Below are 17,664 nucleotides of genomic sequence, written 5' to 3' on the forward strand. Positions count from 1 at the left end.
GTTCATGCGTAACTCCCGTTCTTCTGCCTCATCTCCACCAAAAGAAACAACAGGGGTCGGCAACAACAACATAACAAGTATGGACGGGATGACTAAATGTGGACTGGACCAATATTTTAGTTATTTTTTTATATGATCTTCGGGCGGGACACAGTGACTTATGGAGCACATGAAGAAGTTGCACAGTCGGTAGTAGCTCAGTCATATACAGTTGTACTTCGCGCGTCTCGCAATTGTGGAGAGAGAGAGAGAGAGAGAGAGAGAGAGAGAGAGAGAGAGAGAGAGAGAGAGAGAGAGAGAGAGAGAGAGAGAGAGAGAGAAGGATATATATATATATATATATATATATATATATATATATATAGAGAGAGAGAGAGAGAGAGAGAGAGAGAGAGAGAGAGAGAGAGAGAGAGAGAGAGAGTAGAGTAAGTAGCATATGCTCCATCATATAGGTGCGCACCCCTGCACCTCTGCTCTCAACTCCAACATTGTCCTTTTGCTCCAACACAGAACAGCAACTTAAGGAAAACAAACTTTTAGAGAAGAACACCCGGCTTCTACAGTAAAGCGCTGACACTGACTTTTTCCATAAAGTGGAAAGGAGCGGAGGACTCTCTGCGAGTCTTAAAAAAAAAAAAAAACTCACACTGAGTCTGGGGGACTAGAGGTGAACCGGCTTCTTCTCCTACCCACGGCGTTGACCATGAACACAGACAACGACCCGTGTCACCACAAGCTGCACATCGGCTCCGGGAGCCCGCGCATCAGCGGCATCATGTTCTCCGCCGGCGTGGTCGGCAACGTGGCCGCGCTGCTCCTCCTGGAGATCCGCCGCAGGAAGGACCAGAGCCGGGAGCGCCTGTCCCTGTTCCACCTGCTGGTCACCTCGCTGGTGGTCACGGACCTGACGGGCACCTGTCTGGTGAGCCCTCTCGTCCTGGCGTCCTACTCCTTCAACACTACGATGATCGGCATGAGCAGCACCCGGGCGGTGTGCGAGTACTTTGGATTCAGCATGACCTTCTTCAGCTTGGCCACCTTGTCCCTCCTGTGCGCCATGGCTCTGGAGCGCAGCCTCGCCATCGGGTACCCCTACCTCTACGGGCGCCACGTCTCCAAGCGCTGCGGATACATCACGATCCCCGTGATTTTCTTACTCTGTACATTGTTCTGTCTGATGCCCTTCGCCGGGTTCGGGGACTACGTGCAGTACTGTCCGGGCACGTGGTGCTTCATCGACATGAACCCCATGAACCAGGAGGACCAGGTTTACGCGATCCTGTACGCGACGGTGATGCTGGTGCTCGTGCTGTTCATCGTGGCCTGTAACGCGTTCGTCGTGTACCACCTGGTGCTCATGTACCGGAGGCGCAAGGTGAGCCGGGGGTCCGTCACCACGCGGAGCAAGAGGGACCGGCGGGTCCTGTCCTTGGCGGAGGAAGTCGAGCATCTCATCCTGCTGGTGTTCATGACTGTGATATTTGTTATTTGCACCCTTCCTCTGGTGGTAAGTACGTTTTGACAGTTAAGTGTTAAACATGTTGGCAAAATATTATAATATAGTATTGCATGTTTTGTGGTGCGCCATACAATCATCTAACTTCACCACATGATCACTTTGTATGAGGTCTCAGCAGCTGATGTGTTATCCAGAGAATTTCAAAACATTATGTGGAAAGTGTTTGATTATCATGTCCTGTAAAATACTATAATGTCATAATAATAATATATTAGTCGAGCATCTCATAATCCTCGTGTTCATGACTGTGATATTCGTGATTTGCGCGCTTCCTTTGGTGGTAAGTTTTGTCTTGTGTGTTAAATCATTCTAACTTTGCCTTTTGCGCGGTAGAGGTTTGTGCGCACAGAGACACTGATTCTGTCTGTCATTTTGCGCTCTTGACTGTCCCTTTAAATTTAGATTTGCACAATTTAATTTAATAGCCAATAACCATAACTCTTCCCAAATTCGCTTTACAATTAGAAGTGTAAAATCAGATTGTTGAGATGGGATGACTTTACTCTAAAGGGAGCAAAAGAAAAACACACACACATGGTAAGCAAATCGTGATGCCTCCATTAAGGAGGGAAATTCATTTAAATAAAGATGGAATAGATTATTCACAATCACCCAGGTCATATAGGATAATATATATACTAGTTATTATTAGTATACAGGCTATATATACTAGTATATTATACCTAAGAGAAAGCATCAATGCTTACAATCAATGATTACAACACCAATTAGGCTTATAGTGAAGTCACAGTATCTTCTATGCGATTCGTTATGCAGCAGTCAGATAACCCCAGCACCATACATCACCATGTATTGAGTTACCTTGCGAACACAATCTTATCTCTAATTGGTTCAATGGTTGGAAGTAGAGATTGACACGAATCCAGGTTCTCATGGTGGATAAAGGTCTTGCTGCCCCCCGAGGACACGTTTCCAGTTATATTACAATATAAGACATTACTCAACTGTATGTACGTGTCAACACTTATTTCATGATGGAGTTATTTGGATTATTATTAATCCTCTATTTGTAGAGAAGCTGAGGTGGAGGAAGGAAGTGAGCAACAATGTGGCTGGCAGCAGTGGCACCACTACCTTGTATGTCACATTGGCAGGAAATCAAATGCACTTTCACCAACCACTACAAACAACCACACTAAACACAATATGTTTATATGTTAATACAATATGTTTAGCTTGCGGTTAGCCTTGTGGTTAGAGTGTCTGCCCTAAGATTGGGAGGTTGTGAGTTCAATCCCCGGCCGAGTCGTACCAAAGACTATAAAAATGGTACCTGATGCCTCCCTGCTTGGCACTCAGCATTAAGGGGTTAGATTGCGGGGTAAGACCCTGCGACATACCAGCGTCATGTCCAGGGGGGGTGTATTGATTGATTGATTGATTGAAAACCTTTATTGTCCCCAATGGGGAAATTTTGTTGTCAAACAGCTTAGTTAGGGCAGACAGAAAACATTCAATAAAATACATAAAACAGTGCAGGCTCAATAAGTAAAAAGTTCCAAGTTCCAAAGTTCCAGCTCCCGGTCTCCCCCACCCTGCAGGGCCTGGTTGTAGAGTCGGAGTGCAGCTGGAACAAAGGACTGTCCAAATCTTTTTGTACTTTGACGGGGGAGAACAAATCTGTGGCTGAACTTGCTCCTCATCCCCGCCAGCTCGCAGTACATCGGGTGGGAGGGATTGGCCAGCATGGCCGCCAGTTTTTTCCCCATCCTCTGTTCTGCCACCACCGGTGTACTTGTACATCAAGCTGCCTCACGCTATGTAAACAGGAGATAGGCTCCTGCCCCCTATGGGCCATTAGGCTCGAGAACCATCGGTTCTCAAGGCTACTTACTTGCTTCTATTAGGTTAGATTAGATTAAACGTTATTGTCGCAGAGTACTAAGTACTATACAACGAAATGCAATTTAGCATCTAACCAGAAGTGCAAACAGTGATATAAGATGATAACATGATATAAATAAAACATGACAATGATAGTGATAGGTAAGTGTGCAATATACAGTATGTGCAGAGGTAGTGTTGTAAACATCAGTCTAGTTTGGAGCTATGTACAGTTAAGGTAGCTTGTACAGTGCAGTAGGTTATGTACAGTAATGTAAAGTGCAGATGTATACAATAAGCTATATCAAGAGACATGTGCAATGTGCAATATACAGTATGTGCAAAGGCAGTATGTTCATATATTAACATATGTTCATATTATGTTTATAGAGCCTAAATCCTCTCACCACGTTGCTCTTCTTATTGATTTAATCTTTAATCAGTGTAGCCCAGAGGTGCCTAATTCAGTTTGTGGGATTAATTCAGGTTTATCTCCACCCCCAGCCGCCACCCACCCCCCCACCCGCCACCCACCCACACCCTGATGACAAACGAGAGGCATTCATTGATTAAAGGACAGCTATCAGCTGATAGATGGCGTGAAAGATTACCCCATTACCTAGAACTGGTATGCTGTTAAATTGACGTAGTGACATAATGACCCATGACCCCTCTCACCCCTCTGCAGGCTACAGCTTCTCTGCTGCGACGCCTCCTCTCGTGCTGTGACCACCCATGGCACCTGGTTCTAGCATAGACGTTTTCTTATGACGGCTGATGTACAGATGATTCACTTACTTTAGACAACATGTACTTTGTTGTAAGTGTCTTTATAAGTTATTTATTAGTGTCTGCTAAAAGTCAAAAATGTAGTTTCAAGTTTATTGTTACGTCACATTACACAAGAGTAACAGAGTAGAATTCTTAGGCTTCGGATCCTGACATTGCATCACAGCACTAGACACAGGGCATAATAAATCAAGCATAATTCAAGATTCAAAAGCGTCAGCAGTAATAGTGTCATAAGTCACCAGAAGAAAATAGGCATAGTACAAGATGAGGTGGCAATAGTGCAGGTAAGAGACAGACAGGTTACACTAGTGGGGCCGCTAGTGATAGCCTAATAGAGAGTTCACAGTAGTATAGTGCTACTTCTGTGCATTGCTTCTCAGACATCCCAGGGTCCAGTGCAACGTCCCATGATGCACCACCACGTCATCACGATTGTAAATCAATCAAGTGTGTGGAACCTGAGCCAGGCTTATCAGACCCTAAATAAGAGTCTGCTTGTTAACCTCCCGACATGTATCGATTGGAAGTGGTAAAAGGTGATAGAGGAGAGATAGAGGATCCTATGCATTTCAACTTAATTCCCACGCTTTAGATCACATCTGGTGTCTGTCAGCGAGCAGGCTTAAAGGACCAGGTACCAAATCTATAAGTATAAGTCAGTGTTTCCCCTACCATTGCCTTGGGGGGGCGGGCCGCCTCCCCAACGGAACCCCCCGCCCATTATTACGGACGTAGACACCAAACATCTGATAAGCAGGCTAAAATATCTGCGTTTTTTAAACTCACCCAACCCGAATCTGGCGAAAGGCAAGCCCATGGGCTCGTTGGTAACAACGCCAGTAGTCTCGCATAGCCAGACCTATCTCTACACTTCGCTTCGCGGTGTGCCAGCGCTGGAGAATAATACAAGATTTTGCGCGAGTATGCGCGCGCGATGCGAGAGCGTTTTTGCAGGGTGGGATGTTTGCAGATGGAAAGTAAGCAAGTTGAAACGTTAGCAAATGTAATTTCTGAGTGTTCTGACAGAGAAAGTTGGTTAAAATTGGTCGTTATTATTGTGACTAGAAAGTGTCTGACTATAGTTCCATAGTGTAAATAGTGTCAAAGAACTAGCAAGCTAGCTAGCTAGCTCAGAGGTGATGAGATGAGCTAGTCTGCTTGCACACTTGCCAGCTAAAGAGCTAACTGGATGCACTTCATTATTTTACTTAAAGTAGACATACAATCTTTCTTATTCTGCTAGAATTGGGCTTTATGGTAATACCATAATGGCATATTTACAGTACATGGACAGTGGATTGAAGCATTGGAAATGTCTGTTTTTTATAGTTGGACATATTATCTTTTTTCAGGTGAGAGACTAATGTCAAAATGACATTATCTGACTGCATTGCCCACTGCAATCCAATATTCAATTATAATGTATAAATTGATATGGATCAATGTATACCTCTTATTAGATTATACATACTCTGGTTGCGCATGAAACGCGCACGAGCGCTCAAAACAACGACGTAATTTCACCAAAAACTAGAGGGAGCGTGGCAAAAAAACTAACAAAAAAACGGTTAAACCATTAAAGCCGAGCGGCGATGTTTTATATAGCAGGTGATCAAATACCAAAATCGTAAATGTTGTCTGTGTTCAATATTTACGACCAAACATCCTTATGTGTGTGGGCAACTCCCGACTCCCGACTAGGGTTGCCAGATGGGCTCGGGTTTTTTTGGGTGGAATTAGCGGTTTTAGACTGTGGTTAGGGTGGAAAATGTCTATCCCATCTGGCAACCCTGTTCGCGAGTCCGATTGTGACAGGGATGGAATGTAGCCAATCAAGAAGCGAGCTTCTTCTTTTTGGATGGAAATATCGGCGCACACCACACACAATACGATCAAGGCTGTTCAATCCAAGATTTTTTATCTTTTTAAAAAGATTTGTACATGATTTGGCGGTCCACTTGCAGTACTCTCGCGGACCACCAGAGGGCCGCGGCCCATAGGTTGGGAACCGCTGCTCTAGGGTGAATGCTCCAGAGTGAATGCTCTAGGGTGAATGCTCTAGGGTGAATGCTCTAGGGTGAATGCTCCAGAGTGAATTCTCTAGGGTGAATGCTCCAGGGTGAATGCTCCAGGGTGTAGGGTGTAGGGTACATTGTATGTATAGTACATAAGTAGCCTTGAGAACCGATGGTTCTCGAGCCTAATGGCCCATAGGGCAGGAGGAGTCTATCTCCTGTTTCCGTAGCATGAGGCGGCTTAATGTACAAGTACACCCCCTGGACATGATGCTGGCATGTCGCAGGGTCTTACCCCCTGGGAGGGGGTTCATGCCACCCCCCCAAGGCAGCAAACCTAGGGGAAACACTGTAAGTAAATGGCATGTTGTCGAAGGGGTATGTGTGAGTTTCTCAAAATCAAGTGAAATAAATTAAAAAACGTGTGAGATTTCGCTTGTTTCGCTTCTTACTTAAAATAGAAATTTGGTTAAACAATGTGAAGAACGTATCCTTTAAAGAAAGCCAACTCCTATCTTTTCAGATCTGTATCATACTCAGTATCCTCTGTATCATATCATACTCAGACTTTCACTTCATGAATCATGCAAGCTGGATGTCAATCGGAGGAGTCTTGCTGGGAGAATTTGCACATACGGTATCAAATGAAGATGTGGCGCGCAGCCACAACAGAGTTCTGGACTGGGTTGAGAGCTTACTACAGTACGTACTGGGAGTACAGATGCAACCTGATCCTTCCTGCCTCTCTCCTGCGTTCGTTCACTCTCTCCCAGCCTCTCCTTCCCCTCTCTCTGTGCCCCCAGTCACCAGCGATGCCATGAATTATTAAACGGCATCCCTATGGTCGCTAGCACACCGACCGACAACACTGATCTATCTGCATGTCGTCTGCTGCACATCCGTAGTCCAGAGTGCTCTCTCCTCTCTCACCGGGTCCTACCTCACAGAATAACACTCTTCCCCCAGCTGGGAATGGTGGTTCCACTCAAGGCCAGTAATGTTCCTAATTAGAGTGGAGGATTCGAACGAGCTCTCTGAAGTATTTCGGTATGTTAAAACCCTCAGGATAAGGTGCTCTCAAACCCTCGACTCTTGGCAAACTGAAGGGTGTATATTGTGACGACTGCCAATGACCCCTGGTTCTTAGCATAGGTTTGTTTTACTTATGATTCACGGATGTGTATAGATGATTCACTTACTTTAGACAAATGTACTTGTAAGTCGCTTTGGATAAAAGCGTCTGTTAAATGTCTGAAATGGAATGTGACGAATGGCACAAGTACCTCAGTTTGGGGGGGAAAAACACTGAAATGAGACACAGAAAACCTGTTGATTCCATGCGTCCTAGGAAGGCACGTTCAGGGTGTTCATCTGGAGGGGCATATAATGGGCAGAAGAAAGCTTTTCAAGCAAGATGCACAGAACCGCACATTTACACTTAGCTGTGCTAATAGCTGTCACATGGAAGAGATCCGCTCGTAGCGCAAGCTAGCGCAAATGTGTAAACACCTCAAGCCCTGGGCACACACAGCAGTAAGACATTGCAAAGGCATGTTTTTTCAGTTCCTCCACAGGATATTGATGTAATGACGGTTGTTTCGGGGAATCGGCCTTCTAGGAGGGTTTCAACAACTTTCACTTTTACCGTAGACAAGCTGAGCCCTGAGTCAGACTGGGAAACCCAACACAACACACATGGTTGGCCGCACAGCACGGTGTGTGTGTGTGTGTGTGTGTGTGTGTGTGTGTATGTGTGTGTGTGTGTGTGTGTGTATGTGTGTGTGTGTGTGTGTGTGTGTGTGTGTGTGTGTGTGTGTGTGTGTGTGTGTGTGTGTGGCTGGGTGTGCCCGCCCCGGTGCTGGAACGTGTGTGTCAGTTAAATAATAACATAAGAGAGTTATGAAAAACCTGTGAAACAATCACCTTTTCCATCATCGTTACTGTGATAAATACATGAGAAGGAAATGTATGCAATTATTGCCAATCTGGCTGTGGTTTCAGGAAATGGCGAATGTTTTAAAGTGTCTAATGACAGACAGAATGACTGGAGGATAGGCCTGGAGGATCTCTCTCTCTTTCAATTTAGATGAATTCTTGCCTACCCTATAGTCTGTTTCTCTTTTTGAACGCTGTTCTTTTATTTGCTTATATCAACAAACGTTGCTGTTGACTTTGATTCAGGCTTCGTTAGGTATGTTGAGATCATGTTATCATCCTCATCCCTGATCTTTGTCTTCAGAATATTCTCTGTCGTGAATTGGAGCATATTTCTGTCTTTGAGAGCTTTGAGAGTCCACATCCTTGCCACACAAAAGTGAGACCTAACGTTAGCTAAATACTCTCTTGTGAAGGTCAATGGGAAGTGATCATCTGTGAAGTCCTCTTAAAGGGTTACATGAGTGTGTGGGTGTTTCTACCATCCACAGTCAATCATTGTAATGAGTCTTGGAACGACATGGGTCCAGCAGCATGTTGCATTGCATTTACATTTTACAAGCTCGTGAAGGGTAATGTTCGTGAGGACACATCCAAGGTTCCCATGCTGAAACCTACTGAGGTCCCGCCAAAGTTTGTTTATTTATATATTTATTACTTTATTTATGACATCTGTGTAAGCGCTTTCCTCCGTAATCAATAAACTATTAACTTCTATCCTCTGAAAGCTTTGTCTCACCGAAGGAAATGTGTTTCAGATAAATTGAAATTGATGTTGATCTTTAAGAATGTACTTTATCTAGTGGCCCATGCCAAATTCATCCAGCGTTTATCCTGTGTGTGAGGATTTCAAAGCAAACAAAGGTTTGGTCTTCTGTGGCTCAGCTGGTAGGTAGAGCAGATTGTGGGTTCGTTTACTGTTGGGACCAGACTGAAAAACGCATGCAATGTAAAAGTGTCAGCTAAAATGGCATATATTATTATATACAGTACCAGTCAAACGTTTGGACACACTTCCCCATTCAATTGGGAAAGAACAAGGATGTTTGCATGTGGTTCAGATAATGCCCTCCTCTATGAGAGCTCAGTCTGTGATTAACGGTGGATATCAGCAGCGGTGGGATCCCTGTCTGAGGCAGCTAGCAGCTGGGGAGGAGGACTCGAATGATTCAGTGTCTTTCTCTCCCTCCCTGCCTCCCTCCCTCTCTCCCTCCCTCCCTCTCTCCCTCTCTCCCTCTCTCCCTCGTCTTTTCAGACCCGGGTGTACATCAACGCCACAGGCCAGCGGAAGGAGAGCCACAGGACGGACCTCATCGCGCTCCGCTTCCTCTCCGTCAACTCCATCATCGACCCCTGGGTCTTCATCCTCTTCAGCCCGTCCGTGCTGCGCTTCCTGTGGGGCGCCGTGTGCAAGGTGCCCATCCTCCCCTCCAGGAGCTCGCTGTTCAAGTCCTCCCTGGGGAAGGAGGCCCATGCCCAGCTGGAGCTGTGCCACCACCACCACCACCCCCCCCACCCCCACACCACCTCCTCCTCCTCCACCGCCACAGAGTTCACGCAGGCCCAGAGCTCCACCTCGCTGACGGGGTGAAGGTGATGATGGTGAAGGTGACCTGGGGGGGCTTTTGGTATCAGAACAGAAGTGTTCTGCCCCTGCTGTCGTTGGAAGGCCCAGCTGGGTCGAGCCAGCAACCATGACAGGGGAGGGGAGGTGTGAGACTTCCTTGGGGGGCAATGTCTGGACGCAGTGGACCCCACACCTCATCCCCACCCCGTCCCCCTGTTATTTTCTTGTTGGGGGGGGGGGGGGGGGGTCAAGCGGCTTTTTGAGTGGCTTGACGATGAAGTATCCTCCTCCGGAGTCAGTGGACAGACTTTTGTCTGGTTTGAACTCAGGAGAGAGAGAGACAGGACAGGGTCGCGGGGAGGGGTCAAAGGTCATGCTCTTTATAGCATTGCTTTCTGTTCTTATATGTGTTTTTTTGTTGTTGTTGTTGTTTTTTTTTTATACAAAATTCTCCCAGATCAGAAGCCACTCACTACAAGGACAGCGACGCAGGATTCACAGCACTGAAGGGAGGATCTGAATGACTGATTTGTTTGGCAGCATGCCCTCAGCATGCCTGGGGGACCAGGAAGGAACATTGAGATGGGACTGGAGCTCCACGCTGTCTCATAAGGCCTCCCTGTGGTACAGGGACTGTTTATGTAGTCATAGTCAATAGACTATATCCTTGTTATTCTCACATACACGCGCACACGCACGCACACACACACACACACACACACACACACACACCCACACCCACACACACACACACACACACACACACACACACACACAAAGACATGCACGCACGCACGTGCATGCACGACATACACACAAACACACAAAGAAATGCACGCACGTGCATGCACCGACACACACACAGACACACACACACACAAAGATGACACACACACACACACACAGGTTCAAGCACACACACACACACACACACACACACACACACACACACACACAGACTCAAACACACACTCTAGCCCTGCTCCCCGTTGACCTTTACCCTTTCACCCCACTCAAGAGATCACATGCCAAGAGTTTGACATTCCTTATTCCCTCTTTGGTTTATCGTCCTCCTCCGTCAGAACCGCTGACTTGGAACCAGGGGCCTCATTTATAGAAAGTACTCAGATCAAATTTTGATCTTACCCGTGTCGTACGTAGAAAACCACGTCAACGTAGTGATTTATACAATTTCAACGTGAGTCAATTTGACCGTGGAAACGATCGTAGCTCTACGTCGAGTATTGACCTTGCGTACGCACATTACCTACTGGTTATGCGAAGTTATTACAGGCATGTGAGCCGCACTGCCTAGTGTAATTCATGCAAGTGGCTCGTAATAAAATTAACGATGTTGTTATCAGCCGAGAAAATTAGTTTAATTCAAGATTTAAAAGGAACTGATGTTTATGATTGTATTTCAGTCTTCCTTTATATCCCTCCGGAGCTGTCTATCTCCCCTTCAACATGCCTAGTGCGTTCCACAACGGACCTTGCCCGGCCACGCGCTAAATTATACTGGATTTTCTCCGGTGTCTGGGAGTGAGCAAAGGGAGTGAGCAGCCATATAAGAATAAGACCACCTGATAAGAATAAGACCATTATATTATTACAGTATAAGCAGCACTTGAGTTGAGGGGGGATGGCATCCCCCCAGAAATAAAAACAGTCAAAATCGTCCCCCTCGCCCCGCGGTGGTGTAGCGGTCTACGCACTGGCCACTAGTGCATGCTGCCCACCGGGGCCGGGGTTCGTATCCCGGCTCGCCAGATCCAGATATGGCCGAGGCACACGGGAAGCGGCATATTGGCCGGCCGCTTCCGAGGGCGGTATAGGAGTATTTCTGGACTAGGATCCGTCGCGCAACACCGCCCCCTGGGCGCCGGAATAACGGTACTGGGCTCGAGGAGCCAGTCAGCCTAGTCTGCCTGGCGGCCTCTTCTGGGACTGCCGGCCACGGGGTCGTGCGGCGGATCCTATGCAATAGGCAGGGGATAATTGGATGCTAAGTTGGGTTAAATTGGCTACCAAATTGGGTGAAAAAGGGATAAAATCTGAAAAACTAAAACAAACAAACAAAAAAATCGTCCCCCTCTTTCGTCCCCCTCTTTCCATTTTATCAATGAACGTGATATTATTGCTATTTCAAGGTGCGAGGGGGCACGCACACATGCAATGACATTTTTACCAAGTTACTGACACTGACGCTGAGGGGATGCTAAAATTGTCCTCATATGATAAAATCCACCACCTCCCCTGATTTTCTTTTACAACTTGAGTACTGAGTATAAGCATGTGCCTGGTTAGTTGTCATGATCAAACGTTACAAATGCAACTTACCGGGAAGCCACCCTTCTCTGCCCTCTCCCGCTTCCAGACGAACGCCTACTCTATATTATAGCACTTGTCTTAATTCAGCCGCTATAATTGAGCCGCTATCACAGGGCGTTAATACGAACCTCATTCACCTGCGTTCATTTTACCTGCGTTGGTATTTATCGAAGGAAGCACGTACGCAACTTTAAACCATCGCAGCCCATTTTATAAATAATGCTTACGTCCGTTTAGAAAAATTTGCTTACGTGAAAGTCAAAGATGACGTTCAAGTACTTTTTTTATAAATGAGGCCCCTGTACTACATTGGAAGCTGGACAGCATGAGAAATGTATATAGTGATGTTATTATGCTATTTGTGGAGTGTCCTGTCCGATTCCTGTGTAGGTTTTGTTTGTGTTTGAAAGTAGCACCACGTTAGTATTTATTGCAATGATAAGTCTTCTCAGATGTACAACAGTAGTTGATGTGATGGTGAACCTGAATGTGACACAGTGGTGCTTGGGCTTGTGTTTATGCTGCAGTAGGTAGTACATCAAGTTATTCCTGTGGATGACACAAGAGATTTCAAATGTGCTTTTGTCTGTGTGTGAGTGTGTGAGTGTGTGAGTGTGTGTGTGTGTGTGTGTGTGTGTGTGTGTGTGTGTGCATGTGTGCGTGTGTGTGTGTGTGTGTGTGTGTGTGTCTCAAAAATGCACTGAAATTATATGATGTCCAAAAATAATCCTACCTGTAATTATGTTGTTGTTGTTGTTGTTGTTGTTGGTATACTTGTGTTATCCAGTACTGTGGAAGCTCCTGATTGCACTGAGCTATGAGATCATGTTAGGCTTTCTTTTGTCACGGCGCGTGTGTGTTTTTGTGAGACTGCCAACACCTCTGTACTTATACATCACATTCTTACAAAGTACGTCAAACCTGTTCCTGACCCCTCCCCCCTCCTGTCAGGCCTCATAAGGCTTTTGGATGATATCCAGATGTGTCTTAACCAACGAGAACCCCAACAACCGCCCTTGAAAAGTGAATTCCCCCGTGTGAAAACTAAACATCCGATCTGATTGAACTTCATGCCATAGAACTACGCAACCGGTGTGGTCAGTTGGTCCGCAAGTCGGCATCCGATTTAATGTTCAGACTTTTCTTTAGAAAAATGTAAATACGTTTCAGCGTTGTTGAAAATCAACGACACGCTCGCTAGTCAACTGACACAGCTTGTTTTGTGAGCCTGCTAACAATGTAAAGTAGTTTTATAGTTAACTAGGTAGCAGTGGGGATTACTCACCCAATCCATTGCATTGTAGCATTTTGGCTTGACTAGCGAGTGTGTGTTGTGATTTTCAGCAACGTTGAAATGTATTTCCGTGTTTCAAAATAAAAGTCTGAACATTTTGATCGGTTACCGACTTGTTACCCCTTTCACCAGACCGTGTCACAAACATCCGATCTTCGTTCTATCAAACTACGCAACCAAAGTACCTTCTACGTGGCCTTATTAGGCAAAATCCTATTGTATAAACACACAGACACCCCCTATTTGTCACCCACAAATAAGGTAAATCATAATAGCATTAATCTACATCTGGACCCTCCGGAAATGGGAATACATCGTCCTACTTATTTGATTAATTCTGTTTACATCAGAGTGATTAATGAAGGTGATTAGCCAATAAGGAAATGAGTATTTGGGAACATGGAGGAGTGTTGTGTGTGTTAGTGCTAGTTAGGAGGGTGTTGTGTGTGTGTGTGTGTGTGTGTGTGTGTGTGTGTGTGTATTGGATCTGGTTACGGGGGAGTCTAGTCCCTGAGGTGGCAGATACCAGAGCCAGCAGTTGTTATGACAAGCCCCCAGCCTGGCGGTGGGAGGAAGTTCAGCTTCATATAATCAGGCTGCCGCAAAGGATGATGGGAAGCCGAGGTCACGGACCACCTCTCCCAAAGGTCGTAGAGTTTATGTAAACAAAATGCTTCCGTTGCACAAAAGCGTACAAGGTATGGGTACGCTTCTCTTTTCTGTCGAGAGTTTCGAAACCAGTGACATGTTCATGCATGTTCTCTCTATCTCTCTGTCTCTCCCTTCCTCTCTCTCTTGATAAAGCGGGAACACACCCAGTCCCTTGATATCAGTACAAATGTCAATGTGTTGTGTCAGATAAATCCTAAGGAGAGTTGGGTCCCCCCCCCATGTGCTCAATCTTAACTGTCAAAGAAGAGCTGACTTGTTCGTTTACACTTTAGCTCTGTGTGATGACTCTGACAGGCAGGGGGTTATATTCTAAGCCTAGGATGGCTACCTTAACCCCCCCCCCGCCCCTCTCTCTTTCTTTTTTTTCTTTCACAACCTCAACCAGCTCGCTAACGGGAAGGGAATGTGATTTACCCTGAGTCATGAGACTGACAGGAGACACAGAGGGCCAGGGCCGGACAGACAGACATCGATCTGTCTCTCTCGCTCTCTCTCTCTCTCTCTCTCTCTCTCTCTCTCTCTCTCTCTCTCTCTCTCTCTCTCTCTCTCTCTCTCTCTCTCTCTCTCTCTCTCTCTCTCTCTCTCTCTCTCTCTCTCTCTCTCTCTCTCTCTCTCTCTCTCTCTCTCTCTCTCTCTCTCTCTCTCTCTCTCTCTCTCTCTCTCTCTCTCTCTCTCTCTCTCTCTCTTCATCCCTCCATACTATCTCCATCATTCCCTCTCTGAGAGAGAGAAATGAATGCATCGCCGGGGGCTATATGGTGGTGTCAGTGTGACCAGTGAAGTGTTTTTTCCAAACTGGCTGTGTGATTATTCCTCCTTGTTCAACCTGTCTGCCTGTCATCTGGGTTAGGCTGACTTTTTGTGATTTGCACATTTAGAATGAAAGAAGTACGAGTGTTCTGTTTTTCGCTTGATGTGTTCGCACCAATGTGACTCCATTTCGTTGTCTCCGATGTCATTTCGAGCAGAAGTTTTCCCAAAAAAAGAAAGAAAAAGAAAGAAAGAAAGAAGAAAAACCCAAGCTAAAGCTATGTAGCTTCATGTCTTATCGCTCGAAGCTGTTTGTTGTTGTTACCGTTGTAACACTGGCTCAGATGATTTGTTCGTTTGTTGTCAAAATGATCTATATTGTAATGTGTTGTAATAAACGGTTACACCACTCGTAAAAAAAAAATGAAAAAAAGATCGGCTGCGATCCTGTCTCGTCTGTGTCATCATCTCTACAATTACCTGTGTGATGTTTATCGTTAACGACCTCAAAAGGACGTCACCGGCAGGATGTCTGTGTGTGAGAACAGAAAACACACACACACACACACAGCGCTGGGCTGATAATCCGATTCATCTCAATTGGTTAATGCTGTCCACGTTAATAGAATAGAACGAGATGACCCCTGCCGCCCCCGGGTTTAATTGGCACTGAGGGAGGAAGCATTGTGAGTGTTTTATTGCGTTGTTAGAGACGGCGGTATGCTGCTGTGTGTGTGCTGTGTCCTGGACAGCAGCAGATCTGCAGAGAGACAGACAGGAAACAGCTGCTGTGGGGGACATTGAGAGATAGGGGGGGCCCTATGGGCGGGGTCGCATCAGACACATGCTGCACCAGAGCAACCAGAAACACACACACACACACACACGGAACATGCACACACACACGCACATGCACATACACACACACACACACACACACACACACAGAAACACACACACACACACACACACACACACCGGAACAGCCCAATGACCTGCTGAACTGTGGATCCTGCTGAATCTGCTCTAATTTAATGGCGTGTGTGTGTGTGTGGGTGGGGGGGGGTGCAGTCTTTGATAATAAACCGTCTGCTGAGCGGAGGACTTGAGTGTTCCCTGGCACCTTGGAGATAACCCCAGCCCAGCGTGCTGCTGCCCCAGGCCAGGGGAGGTGTGTGGCTCTGTCTCAGAGACCTGCCCCATCCGGCCTCCTCTGAGGACCTGCCACAGATAAGCTCCTCAGACACACACACACACACACGCACATACACACACACACACACACACACCAGAACAGCCCAATGACCTGCCACAGATAAGTTCCTCAGACACACACACACACACACGCACACACATGCACACACTCACGCACACACACACACACAGACACACACACACGCACGCACACACACTCACAGGCACACACGCACACACACACACAGACACACAGACACACACACACACACCAAAACAGCCCAATGACCTGCCACAGATAAGTTCCTCAGACACACGCACGCACACACACACACAGACACACACACACACACACACACAAAAACAGCCCAATGACCTGCCACAGATAAGTTCCTCAGACACACGCACGCACACACACACACAGACACACGCACACACACACACACACACAGACACACACACACACACACACACACACACACACACACACACACACACACACACACCAGAACAGCCCAATGACCTGCCACAGATAAGTTCTTCAGAGACTCCTCCACAGCTTAGTGAAGACCAGGTACCAGGAATCACTTGGAAGTCAATTCCTCAAAGTGCGTCACTAGGTACTTTTCTCATAAAACGTGATGTACCGTATCTGATTGATCTAAATGTGTTTTAACTTTGTTTAATCCTTCTTTCGTAGCGCATGGTTCTTCCAAAACAGCTCTTATGGTTGCTTAAACCATAACATTAAAATACATTGCCACTCCCTTCATGATGATATTTTCTACAAAGCAATCCCTCATACAATCATTTATCTTATTTTTTCCCCAACCAATAAATGTCTGTAAAATGTAACGTGCATGTCCTTTAAACACACACATTACTCATAGCAAGAAAACGTCTGTCAAAGAGGGATACATATGTCACGTAATGATTCCCATCCATATTCATCATAACCACTAAGTGATTATCCTCGGCAGGCTAGACATTGTTGCTACTTGTGTACTGAGTGTTGCAGTACATCTGTATACATATTCTCATTCAGAACTCAGGAAATGCCCAAATAAATAAATAAAAGTAAAACATCAGGTTTAGGAAAACTGAAAACTTCAGGAAACTGGTAAAAAATGTTGTTTATCTAAATAGGATTAGAGGGCTAGAGGAGCTGTGTGGCTAAGCTACGTGGCTAAGCTATGTCTCTCTATCTACTACTGCCATGGGAAATAACAGAGCATAAAATCTAAATATTTTGGAGGGGGCCCAATATTATTTTAACTCGCAAGAAGTCTGCAACATCAGAAAGGTCTTCGTGTTATCTCCCCCACTCGCACGCACATCTCTGTCCTTCAAACATTCTCCTCTTTACTCAGTTTGACATCAAACAAAACAACGGAGAGATAAAACCAATATTGAGAGACCTCTGACTGGTCTCTGTCTCGTCAAGGCTCTCTTTAGAGAGAGCTTCAGCCATTTCACCCCTGTGCACAGAACCACGCATTAATACCACGTGTTCCTCTGTTTTCGCAGAGGAGATTTAGCAGACGACTAATCGAAGCCTTTTGAAAGTTCCACCAGCGAAAGCGTTCGTTATATAACAACGGAAAGCCTCGGGCCTGAATTGCATTCACGTGACGCAAGATGAAGCGTATGGAACCACTGTACAGTCTACGGCAAAACCTCCAAGCAGTCAGGAGGCAGTCAGGAGACACGTCCACAACCCTGGTGCTGCGTCCACGCTCCTACTACACGC

General features: G+C 46.0%; 1 protein-coding gene across 1 annotated transcript; it reads left to right on the forward strand.

The window, feature by feature from the left end:
• Positions 1 to 703: 703 nt before the first annotated feature.
• ptger2a (prostaglandin E receptor 2a (subtype EP2)) lies at positions 704 to 9,697 on the forward strand (the record flags this gene model as incomplete). The annotated part of the gene is made up of 2 exons (XM_080527165.1): positions 704 to 1,507; positions 9,362 to 9,697. The coding sequence occupies 2 exons, from the start codon at positions 704 to 706 to the stop codon at positions 9,695 to 9,697; spliced, it is 1,140 nt and encodes a 379-aa protein (XP_080383291.1).
• Positions 9,698 to 17,664: the final 7,967 nt, after the last annotated feature.

This window comes from Nansenia antarctica (assembly GCF_963989245.1).
Source record: "Nansenia antarctica genome assembly, chromosome: 3".
NCBI lineage: Eukaryota > Metazoa > Chordata > Actinopteri > Argentiniformes > Microstomatidae > Nansenia > Nansenia antarctica.